Raw genomic sequence first — 12,503 nt, forward strand, 5'->3', positions numbered from 1 at the left:
AAGTAGAACAGGATAAGGAATTGTCGTTTGTTTCTGTGCTAGGGATAAGGAGCTAGAAACAACTTTGGGAGTTGAATAGCATCCAGAGTTTCCCTTTTTCTTTGTCTGGCCTTAACAATTCAATCCAGGGCAGTTTTGATCAGTAAAGTTACTGTTGGATTTATCATTGTCACCACTGAGACAATAAAAGCCCCAGGAAAAAGAAGGCAGAGCAGATGTTTATGAGAATCCATTAGTGATTCACTGCTTACAGGTGGGCTGAAGCTACAGAATTGTTAAGGCTTTTCTGCTATGTATATTGACTGTAGCAATCTGCTATGTAAGGACGTGGACCAGACTGGAACCGCCTCTTCTCCATAGTTGCCATGGTCATTCACTCCACTGTCAGCTGCATAGCATGAGAATTTGTGTAGTTGGCATTTAAGTGCTGGAGAGTGCCTTGTGTTTAAGAGTATTCCAGAGGGAAGGCCTGCTGTGCTTCCTTTGTGTCACTTGTGTGACTGCAACCAAAAAAAGGGCAGGAGAGAGAGGGCAGGGAAAGGAGAGTTGAGGGAGGATAGCAAGTGCTTTCCTTCAGTAATTGGACATGTCACGTTGTGCGTGCATCTGTGTGTGTTTGTGCTGTTAAGTGCAGTAGAGTTAATACTCTGAGTGGTATTGATACATTTTGTCATTTAAAGGTTATTAAATGCTTGCTGTAGGTTATAGCAAAATAACCCTGAAGATAACTTCAGTCACATGAGCTGGAACTCAGCTCTACCCTGGGCCAAAGAGCTTAAGCACCTAACAATTAAATTAGAAAGGGAAATGCAGCCTGATGTTTTCATACTTCACATGAAATCAAGTCCACTGTGCCTGAGACCAAAATATCAAGACTGAAGAGCGATGCTATGAAATGATATTTGTGGTCTAGTCTGAAACACCCAAGACTGCTGATAAAAGCAGCTTTATAGAATTGTTTATGTTGCAGTTTTAATGCCATTCAAATTTGATTCATTTCTGAGCTGTACTCTCACCAAGGACCTAAGCAACAGTAAAATTTACCCAACCCTGTAACACTTAGTGGTGTTTTTGCAGGGATGAGAAGGATGATGAAAGCCAGAAAGAAAAGCTAATATTGTCTGAAGACTGTGAACTCATTACAGTAATTGATGTGATACCAGGCAGGCTGGAGGTCACTACCCAGCACATCTATTTCTTTGATGGTAGCATTGAGAAGGAGGAAGGTAAGCATGATTAATATCTCTCTATTTTCAGTGTAGTTCAGCATTCTGCTTGTAGTAGGCTGAGTTTGTTTTGAAAATGAGTGTCAAAGTAATTGTAAAGAGACAAGTTGTTGGTCTGCACTTAAAATTGATAGTGCACTTGATGGTTAGTGGCTGACTGATCCCTTCAGAATCAAGAATCTGGAACTGTACTTTCTGAGCTGGTAAATTGAGGAACTATTCTTAGTATTTCTTAAAAATAGCTTACTAAAAACCTGATTAAAAAAAAAAGTTACTACCTCTATTTTGCTTTGTAAATGGCACCTCTGTGTTCTCTTTCTACAACAAATAATGTTGTACTTATGCATTGATTAAAAAGTAGTAGTATGTAAACATTAATCATTTATATTAATTTAGGAAACTTTAATAGAACATACACAGCTGGCTATGAAAACACTGAAGTGAAATTGGACAAACAATAGTAAAATTTTCTAAATCAGTATACCAAAATGTTCAGCCTTTGGGAAATCTAAACATAAAAGTTTGTTTGAGCCTGTTAAAGAAAGCAAAAGGGGTGGGTTCATACTTTTTGTCAACAGAATACATTTATAATATATCTTTAATCAGAAAGCAAAACCAAATTCTACATGCCATCAGATATTTCTTGCTTCATTTCTTTCAGCACAACAATATCTGAAATTAATATTTTCCTAGCAAAACGGTTAATCACATCAGCTGTAAGACTTTCTTTTTCTAGGAATAACTCTGAGGTGATTGGAGCTGGTACTGCACTGTGTCTGTATGAAAAGGGGTTTTTTTCACGTATATTCCAACTCGGTAAACACAGCGTTCCTCCTAGGGGTAGGTTTTGATTTCAAATGGCACCTTTCTCAAATTCGAGAGATCCATTTGCGTCGGTACAACCTGAGGAGGTCAGCTTTGGAGATCTTCCTTACGGATCAAACCAACTATTTCCTCAACTTCAATAAGGAGGTATGGGTTTCTTAAATGTCACGGATTTATGTAATAAGCACGAGGTTAAGTTTAAGATCAGTGATTGTATTTGAGTCTGGTGCCTTTCTTAATACTGTAACACTAATAGCAAAAGGTTTGCTTTACATAGTCATCATGGAAATCTACACTGCAGTCTGGCACCTAGAAACTGATTAATTGTGAAAAGATAGATGAAACAAAATCTTCCTTTTTCCTTTCACTCTCTGTTATACAGAATGATTATTTTACTAAAATCACATCAGTAGTAATCTAAATGTTTTGAAGACTGAACAAATTACAAATCAAAGGGGACTTCCTTTTTTACAACAACATTAGAAATCATTGATATTCGATGGTTAAGGAGTAGTGAGTTTTTTCCCCCCTCTGGGTAATATCAGTGATCCTTTTTATGAGGGACTATGATAAATTTCAGAACTTAGGGTGAGTTACATACTAGCTGGCCAGTTTAATAGTAGGTCAGTTCTTAGAAAATGTTGTGTGGTTTGGTTTTGATGTGACGGATGTCACATCAATCCATGTTCAAATGTTTTAAACAGCAAGAGATCAATGTACTTGAAAGTGTAACTGTGTCGTATTTATTTCATATTTTAATTAGCAGATAAGTTGCTTAATTGCTAGCTTCAGTCTCCAGAATACTGTTTTATTAGTTCTGTTTTCTGCCAGGTACGAAATAAAGTCTACAGTCGGATATTGTCACTGCGTTCTCCAAACATTTCTGGGACCAGATCGCCACAGGAGCTTTTCAAAGCGTCAGGTTTGATGCAGGTATGAGACCTCAGCTCAGTGGTCTAAAGAATTCCTCTGCTTTTTGAAGGACTCCCCCAGTGTTTAGATGGCAGCTGTCAACTTCTGTACCCTCAGCCTGGCCCCTGAACTTTCACGTGCATACTTTTAGGGTGGTTTGATTTGTGTTTACAGTCAGGTAAATGGGTTTAGCCAGGCTCTGGTGATGAGATTGACAGGCATTTTAACATTGATATAAATTGTGGCAGATTGGCTTCTGGTTATAGTCTATGATCTTGAGTGCTGCTTTGAAACTTCTTTTACCTGATGTGCAAATAATTTTCCCTGCTATCTTTTCATGATGGAGCTTTCAACAAAATTCACATGAAGATTAAGTGGGAATTAGTAATATTGGTAAAAAAGGAAAATGTCAAAATGTCCGTATTACCATAAACACAGATAAATTTTTAAATATAGTAAATATATTTTTATCTTCTGTCTCTTTATGCCAAAATTGTTTTCTCTGAGGGAGGAAGCTATACAAATAAGTTTAAAATATTGGAAATACTTTGATTGTTCTTTGTTTTCCTGACAGTGAAAACTATTGAGTTGTATATTTACACAGAGAAAATATCATCTGTCATGACACATCTCCATCACTCTACAGACAAATACTGAGCCCTTCTGAGCACAGCTGTGTCTGTTCTTTGGTTTAGAATATAATAATGGAGCAAACAAAGGTGCACAGACAATTTGGTTTACAAATTGTTGACCTGTACTGTTAACCAGTGGGACAATAATTTATAAATAAATCTTGATCTTAGCAGTCTAATGGATTTCAAAGTTCTGTTCTCTTTATCAGTACCTGCGTACTTGCCTTCTTTGTTTCTCTTACTTCCTGTTTTTCTTTTCCTTTTTAGAAAGGTTACTAATTGTCTGCTGCTCTGTATTTGAAACAGTACTGTCACCAATCAGGACCTGATTTCAATGAAATATAGATAGTGCAATCACTGAATCAAAGGGAGAATAAACTTCATTATGAGAAATTGAATCTGGACTTGCATACAATTTTTGTGGTCTTGTGCTTTTCATTTACCAGTGGTGTCCTCCGGCAGACAGACACTGACAAGATGTGTAACCTGTAATAATTATATCTTTGATATATTGAATTAGATTTTATCTTTCTTTGTCTTTCAGAAATGGGTGAATAGAGAAATATCCAACTTTGACTACCTTATTCAGCTAAACACTATGGCAGGACGAACTTACAATGACCTTGCTCAATATCCTGTGGTAATTAAAAAGTTAATTTTTAAATTTTTGCCAAAGGTATGTGTTTTTTCTGTTTTGAAGACTGTATTTTTAATCTCTGATGTTTGACTTACTTTTTTGGTTTAGTTTCCCTGGATTTTACGAGATTACACCTCAGAAGAACTGGACCTGAATAATCCTGCAGTATTTAGGGACCTGTCCAAACCTATAGGTGTGGTGAATGAGAAGAATGCTAAGACTGTGAAAGAGAAGTATGTATTTGAACCCTCGGTTATATTTCTTGGTCTTTTCTGAGCCTCTAGGCTAATAACACATTTAAAAAATAAAGTTGTGACAGTGACATTTTTGAAGCTGGTTTTATGACATAACAGATGCACTTGCACATGTGGTTGGTTTGTTGTTCCTGCTGCATTCAGGCTATATTATATAGCACTCAGTTATATGGCAGTGAAAGGACAAAACTTACTGTTGTAAATTTTCAGTTGTTTCTCAGCTATGGACATGAAAAACTGAAAGACTGTAAAAACAATTTAATGGCTCAGCAGCTTGAAAAAACATGTCCCATTTCTGCTTCAAACTAAGGAAGGTGAAATCATACTGCTGAGTTGAGCTGCCTGTGCTAAGAGATAGCATTGATCCTAAATCTATGCTTCCTCTTTTTTTCAACCATAGATTATTATCTTCAAAATAAAATATGTCTCAAGTGACTTTCAGCAAGTCCTCTGTAGGTACCAGTGACAGGCACTTACACCCACATAGCAGTGTAGTGATCTCTCCTTGTTTGCTAGTCTGGGGAGTGAGTGTGCTGTCGTACCAGACTGCAACCAGGTGTCTTCTAAAATCTTCTGAAAACTTGGAACTTGGAGAATTTCCTTTGAATGACGAGGCTCTATCCTGACTGTAAAGAAGTGGGTTCTCTAGAAGTATGTTTAATTAGAATTTCTCTTACCAGCCTTGTGGGACCGAGGAATGTATCAGCCAGATGGTGGCATGGTAGAGTGAGTTTGCCAGTAGAAAAGGAGTGTGAAAAAGATCTCTCTTGATCTTGAGTGTGAAAAAGATCTCTCTTCTGCATCCTGCACTGTCAAACACATTTCCTAAATCTTGCAGGAAACCATCACAAGTCTATTCACTAGTAAATATTAATTTTAGTGGTGTGAGGTGTGTTGGTCTGTTGTATAAAATCATCAGTCCTGTCTACCCGTTGTCTGGTTTCTGACAGCTGATAGCAAATGCCTAGGGAAGAGTATAACAGGCATGCAAAGGCTTCATCTGGTGTACATTTTTATCTTTCAGCAGTCTTTTTCTTAGGGACTTCCTAAGTAAGATTTGGAATCTTTGTGTCTGATGGAACTCAATCTATTTTTCTCTCATAGATTGCTGCGGTCATTTCTTTTGAATCTTTGCCTGGAATAAACCTAATCCAGATGTAAATCAACCATAATGCCTGGTTGAATTTATAAAGATTTCTTTTTTCAGATACGAGAATTTTGAGGATCCTCTTGGGATGATTGACAAATTTCACTATGGGACACATTACTCGAATGCTGCTGGTGTCATGCATTACCTCATTCGAGTAGAGCCTTTCACAACACTTCACATCCAGCTTCAGAGTGGCAGGTATGCTGAGCAAATAAGCAGCCCCTTCCTGCTTCTTCCTTGTCCTTTTACTGAGGGAATCATCCAAGTCTAACCTGAGTTTTCTGATCCTCAGATTTGACTGTGCTGACAGACAGTTCCACTCTATTCCTGCTACCTGGCAGGCACTCATGGACAACCCCAATGATGTCAAGGAACTTATCCCAGAATTCTTCTACTTTCCAGAATTCTTGGAGAATCAAAACGGTAAACTGACTCCTAAGAATATTCTCACAGGAAACTGTTTCTGTATTCTTCAGGAGAGAATTGTTACAGCCATTTGTGAATGCTAAGGAACACTTACTGTTTAAACTTTGTGGTGTGATTGTAGACATTAATCGTGATACTGGCTTTAAACTGTTTAGTGAAGATACCAGTTGTGTTAAGCAGCAGCCTAAACGTAGTTTAAAATTCAGGCTATGGGCTTAAGAATGGCTAAAAATAGTGTTGTTTACCAGGTGGAGAGATCAGAGATGCTCACTGGAATGTTTGAAAAAGTTAGTAATAGTTAATACTGATTAAATACTTAGCAAAAGTTAAAAGAGATTAATTGTAATTATTATAATGCTGATTGAAAAGACAATATCCTGCATTCTGACGAGACTCCTTTTTAAATTCACATTTATTGTTTAGTGATTTGTTTCTCTATCTTTGCTCAATTTGAAAATGGATTTATATGTTTGTGCTGCTACAATCTACTAGAGCTCTAAATTAGAAAAATTGACAACTCCCAAGTCCCACTTTCAAGTCATTTAAGTATTTAGAGTTGTTTCAATGGTAGCTGGTGAGATTTCAGACTTCTTAAAAGCCTTGACTTTAAAACAATTTAAAATTCTAAGTAACTGCCTTCTTATGAATAACCTTCTTGAAGTGTTTTGGACTCTTAATCCTGGAAAATTGCAATATGCAATTATGTTTACAACAAGCAAATGCAGATATGTTTACAGATGGATGTGTAAAAGATTAATACTACTTCTATGGTTGGGACTAATGCTTCAAAATCATTTAGATGTTTTGGATAATTGTTATCCATTATCATTTAAAATTGTAAACATGCAGAACTGAACTTAGCCTCCTATGTCACTGGTAGAGTCATTAGGGATTTATATTAATAACTTTTCAATATCCTTCTCTTGCATTGAGAAAATAATGATTTTTAATGTTTATTGAGAAATCAAGGTACTTGAAATATTTTGTAGCAACTCTAAAACTTTTCTGAATTTATCATCAGGTTTTAACTTAGGCCAGCTTCAAATGTCCAAAGAGGTGGTAAATGATGTTGTTCTGCCTAAGTGGGCCCACTCCCCAGAAGACTTTATAAATAAACACAGGAAGGCTCTGGTAAGATGTTGTTTGTATGTGTGACCTGCACATTAAGTGCACCTGCACATTGCTACTGTGGCTTAAATGTAAAACAAGTGGGATGACATACAAACCAGAGTTATGGTTGCATTTGACATTAGAACTTCCAGTTAAAAGCTCTGTGCATATTGATGAAATGCTGAAAAGAGAATTTAATCTCTTGGGCATTTTGGGCACTAATGATTTGGGCATTTGCTGTCCTAGGAGATAAAATGCAGAGGTAGGTGGGTAGTGTTCCTTTACTATTTAAAGATGACTCTGTCTGCTGTTAGGGAGCTGGCAGGTTACCTTCCCTTGCACAGTGCATTTCAATAGTGCGTGCCTCTTGTGTCACTGTATTGATTTTCCCTCTTACCTGGCAGTTACTGCCCATAACAGACAAGATTCTTATGCTTCTGCCCTGTGCATTGCTAAATACCTAATTTAGGGGATACTCTTAATTTAGAAATTGCATCTTTTCCACACAGAATAGTAAAAACTTCAAGATGGGAGCAGTATTTCTCTTATTCTTACAAGACCATTTTTTCTTTCTAGGAATCTGAGTATGTTTCTGCTCATCTTCATGAATGGATAGATTTGATTTTTGGCTACAAGCAGAGGGGACCAGCTGCAGTGGAGGCGCTCAATGTGTTCTACTATTGTACTTATGAAGGTACAAAGCAGCATGTTCTCTTGTCATTGTCATCAGGCTGATGAGTTTTCATTATTAGACAGTAGACACTTGATTTGTGAGTGTACCATTCAGTGGCATATGGTAAGGCAGCAGATTTATAGATGAAGTATGGCAGCAAACCTTGTAATGTGTCATCAAAAAAGATAGTTTTTTTAAAGGAGGGCTGTTACAGTTTCTTGTCTTTTTTCCTAAAAGTTACTGGATTTTCTTGCCACCTACTTGCTTAAAAGCATTTGTGGGAAGAGGTATCTTATGGTTTAGAGTTCAGGCACATTGCTTAAAAGCAACTAATATTAGAGACAAATTTAATCTGTTAATTTCAAAGCTAACTTTTGGGTGGTTTTTGTGTGCTACTTGTTGCTTGCAATGAGGTAAATTAAATTCATTTGATAAGACAAAGGCCTGCAATTCTTGCCCTGACATACAGTTAAAATTCCACATGCAGAGTGGAGTTTTCAGACTGTATTTTAAATGGATGCATTGTCTGGGGCTTTTCTGGGGGTAAAGGGTCATAATGCTGCAAGTAAATTAAGTTGACCATATTGGTTCTTAATAAGTTGTTTGGATTGTGTTCTTTTTTTTTTCCCTACTCTTCATCGTTCTGATTGTGATCCAGGGGCTGTGGATTTGGATGCTTTAACAGATGAGAAAGAAAGGAAGGCTTTAGAAGGGATGATAAACAATTTTGGGCAAACTCCCTGTCAGCTGTTAAAGGTACTGCTCTTTTGCTCCCTCTCAACCAGACCTTTGTGGTTAAATACAGCTGAGTTACAGGGGCTTCTGAAAAAAAACAGTGGTTTTTAAGGTAATGGTTTGTAATTTTAGCAACATTAAATCTTTGCCACATTACCAAATAATCCATTTTCAAAATAAATTAATTTACTTCAAGAGGGGATATTAGGTGTTTAAAACTGTTTTCCCATTAAGACTCTGAGTATCTCATGTGCACTGAGCAAATTGATAAACTAGTCTAATTTGTTACTCCTTCAAATATTGCCTCCTAGGAGCCCCATCCACAAAGGCTGTCAGCAGAAGAGGTAGTACAAAGACTAACTAAAAGTGATACCTCTACTCTGAATCTCTTCCAACACCTCACTGAGCTGAAGTCATTCTTCATAGAGGTAGATGTGTTACTTGAAATTATTTGAAGTCTAATCTGAAATTTGATGTACTTGAAACAAAAGGTCACAACCTAGATGAAAATAAACTTGCTTCCTATTTAGAGAGGATATTTTAGAATGCAATGTGTATTAAATGAGCTCTGTCTTTTTAGTTGGCTTCATAGAGGTTGAATCCCATAATCTGCTGGCTGCTTGTGTGGGTGTTGTTTGAGTATTAAATTAGTCACCACACCAAGAAAGCTGCAAACCCTCACTGGTGGTGTGTGAGGACTCACTGAACTTGGTAGTTAAACTCCTTGATTGGGCTCAGGGTTTCATTTACAGTGTTTGTGATGAAGCTTACGTGCACAAACTGAATGGGTGTGTGCCAATGCCATAGGGTGCTCAGCAGGTCTGACACTGCTTCCAGAGGCTTTGCATCGTACTCTTTACAGGTTCTCGATTTTACCTTTAGCTTTTGGATATAATCAGATCAAACCCATGTCCTTTCTCCTAGGGAATTAGTGATGGTGTGCCCATTGTCAAAGCTGTTGTCCCCAGGAATCAGTCACGTTCCTTTATTTCTCAGGGAAGCCCAGAGATCTTGGTGAGTTGCATGTGTCAATACTGTTCTTAAACTGCAGATAGTCAAATGAGTTTATTTTTTTATGCAGCTTGTAGAGAAACATTTCTTAACTGTTCCTCTTCAAATGTGTTCCTTTAACCTATAGCAAATGTCAGTTAAGTTAAATATTTATCTGCCAAGTAGAAGCCAGGCTGATTTGTTGAATGGCATTTAAGAGCTGATGAGATATGACTGTAAATTACAGTGAGGCATATTGTAAGTTGCCACTTGATCAACTTCCCTGCAACAACCGATTTGCTAATGCAGTGCAGCCCAGATTTAAAATTACAGCATTGAGTTATTAATGGTGTCATTGTTTGTCATTGCTTTCCAACCTGTACATTAAACTGTACCATATCTGGTGCATGCACATTCCAAAGGCCTGCACTGTTCCTAAAACTAACTCTTGCACTGACACACAATCTTGTACTATGGCAGATACCAAATAATGAAAGGAGAACAGTGGTTTTGTATTTGCGTCTGTATATATGGCCTAGACATTGGCCCCAGTGCAATAATACCTCTGTTTTGCAGGAAAGAATATTCCAATATTCCTATCTTGTTTGTCAGAATTATTGTCTTGGCTTAATGTGGTACATTCATAGGTTATTTGAATGCATCTAAAATTCTCCTTGTGTTTTTCATAAATATCTAATGAAAGTAACCTTGAGTATTTAGATTCCTTTGTTACTTCCTCAGAAATGAAACTGTAGTACAATGGTTGTTAAACTTCCTATGTTAATATGTTTACTATTAACAGTTAATATTCAGAGAAGAAGCAGCAGCTTAAACTAAAGGACTGACTTGTAATTAAATGTTGGAGAGGGGTTGGTTGGCTGGGATTTTTAGTGTTTGTCTCCTCCCATCCTTCCTACCCCAACTTCTCCAACCTATGTAGAACACAGACTATTCTAATGTGGTTCTATGTACCACATGTGGATTAACTCATCTGAGTGGGATTTTTTATTGATTTGTTTCTTCAGGGAGAGGTTCATGTGCTTTTTCCTATGTGATAGGTTTTCAAGAAGCTTCTGCTGGACTTTATGCAAGCTCCCTTAGCATCAAGGCTAGCAGAAAATAAACCTTTGGGTTTCATCAACTTTTTCATTAAACTTTTTTAGGTAACAACAAGTCTGAACTGCATTATTGGAACTCATGGTTGGCTGCCTTATGACAAAAATATTTCCAACTATTTTACATTCATCAAAGATACAACAGTGACAAATCCCAAGTAAGCAAATTTTGAGGCGGGTACAGAGGAATGCATCTAAAATAATGAAATACAGTAATTGTTGAAAATCAGTGAAAATACTGTTTTCACTGTCTGAATTTTCACCTAAGAATGCATCTTCTGATGTTCAGTAATATTACCTCTAATCTGTAGTAGCATTGTACTAGAGTTATGTAAGTGGCATTTCAGGCTCCATTCTTAGAGCTACTTCTAATTTGCAATCATAAAAGCTCATTGTGAAATCTGAGATAGTCTTCATACATTCTTTTGCTATAGTAATACATAGGCATATGTGGTGAGTTTGGGTTTTTTGTTTTTAGGATATTCCTTTTTGTCTTTAATGTTACAATGCTTAGTAGGGACGTGAGTTACCCAATTGTGTAAAAGACTGAAAAAAATCTAAGATGAAATCTTGCTTCTAGTCACTAGTGGCAGTGAGAGTTTTTCCATGGGTGTAGCCTCTTCTGTAGATGGATTTAATTACTGATGTTTAAAGACAGAGGAAGTGCAAAATGTGAATGTGAAGCCAGATTGCTGTTAACCGCTCATCGTTTGCCTGCAGAACACAGCGCAGCATGAGTGGTCCTTTTGCCCCAGGGCTGGAGATCACCTCCAAGCTGTTTGCAGTGTCCCATGACGCAAAGCTGCTCTTCAGTGGCGGACACTGGGACAACAGCATCCGAGTGACGTCCCTTACGAAAGGCAAACTGATGGGACAGCACATCAGGCACATGGGTCAGTCACTCTGTGTTGGGAAATGGAAAGGGTTATGTGTGTTACTTGGTGTTCCCAGAATAGAGCCATGTCCCCTGGGCACACAAGTGTAGCAGTTGTAAAGGAATGGCAGCATAAGAACAGAAGAATGCTTGAATTGTGAATATACATAAATACTTGAGCATGGCTTTTCAGTCATTGGACTGGTGCTTTGATGCAGTTTCAAAATAAGGCTTGCCTGCTATTTTTAGGTAGCAAAGCTGAATGTGTCAAGTGGGTACATTTGGCTGTATGATGATGTAATTGTTTAATAGTGTCACCAGCCCTTATCACAGCAGAGTATTTCATGCTGACTGCAAATCAGGATACAGTGTGACAAATTGTATCCACATTGTCAGTCTGTGGGAAATTAGTCTAAATTACCCGTGTGACAATTTTGTCTTCTTTTCTTTGTCTAGATATTGTGACCTGCTTGGCAATAGACTACTGTGGAATTCATTTAATTTCAGGCTCCAGAGATACTACCTGTATGATATGGCAGATAGTTCAGCAGGTGGGTTATTTAGGCATACTCAGAAGCAGTTTCTGGATCTATTTTTTTCCTCTGTTTTGCTATTGTGTTTTATTGATTTATTTTCAGGTTTGTAGGGAAGATAATGCACTAAAATAAATTAGCTTAGTAATTTTACTCCCATTGTCTTCTCTGAAGTACTATACATATTAGTTACTATATAGCCGAAGTGCATTATTTTAGAGGCTCTCTTAAAGATTTCACAGATAATTTTCAGGGCAGACAAATAAGAATTTTACATTTCTAGGCAGTTGTTCACTCCTGGTAGTTGCATTTTAGCACTGCTTTTTCTCTGTGGTAGGTATTGATGACTACAGCAAAGACAGCACTGTCTATTACCTGCTTTTGCACTGGCATTTGAAAATTCTTTAATAT

At 37.3% G+C, this 12,503-nt stretch overlaps 1 protein-coding gene across 10 annotated transcripts in view; it reads left to right on the top strand.

The window, feature by feature from the left end:
- NBEAL1 (neurobeachin like 1) overlaps positions 1-12,503 on the top strand; it is a 77,620-nt gene that overhangs the window by 53,417 nt on the left and 11,700 nt on the right. For 9 of the 10 annotated variants that reach the window (XR_011000889.1, XM_068196047.1, XM_068196046.1 and 6 more), the window contains 15 exons: positions 1,078-1,226; positions 2,065-2,198; positions 2,883-2,984; positions 4,140-4,235; positions 4,341-4,465; positions 5,694-5,834; positions 5,929-6,059; positions 7,084-7,193; positions 7,749-7,866; positions 8,504-8,601; positions 8,892-9,008; positions 9,505-9,594; positions 10,734-10,843; positions 11,406-11,578; positions 12,016-12,110. Coding sequence is in view for 9 of the 10 variants with exons in the window: in XM_068196047.1 (XP_068052148.1) it covers positions 1,078-1,226; positions 2,065-2,198; positions 2,883-2,984; positions 4,140-4,235; positions 4,341-4,465; positions 5,694-5,834; positions 5,929-6,059; positions 7,084-7,193; positions 7,749-7,866; positions 8,504-8,601; positions 8,892-9,008; positions 9,505-9,594; positions 10,734-10,843; positions 11,406-11,578; positions 12,016-12,110 (1,789 nt within the window). In the remaining variant the exon portion in view is untranslated. The remainder of the gene's footprint in view (positions 1-1,077; positions 1,227-2,064; positions 2,199-2,882; positions 2,985-4,139; positions 4,236-4,340; positions 4,466-5,693; positions 5,835-5,928; positions 6,060-7,083; positions 7,194-7,748; positions 7,867-8,503; positions 8,602-8,891; positions 9,009-9,504; positions 9,595-10,733; positions 10,844-11,405; positions 11,579-12,015; positions 12,111-12,503) is intronic. The other variant, XM_068196050.1, reaches the window with a different exon arrangement.

This window comes from Anomalospiza imberbis, chromosome 7 (assembly GCF_031753505.1).
Source record: "Anomalospiza imberbis isolate Cuckoo-Finch-1a 21T00152 chromosome 7, ASM3175350v1, whole genome shotgun sequence".
In the NCBI taxonomy this organism is placed as follows: domain Eukaryota; kingdom Metazoa; phylum Chordata; class Aves; order Passeriformes; family Viduidae; genus Anomalospiza; species Anomalospiza imberbis.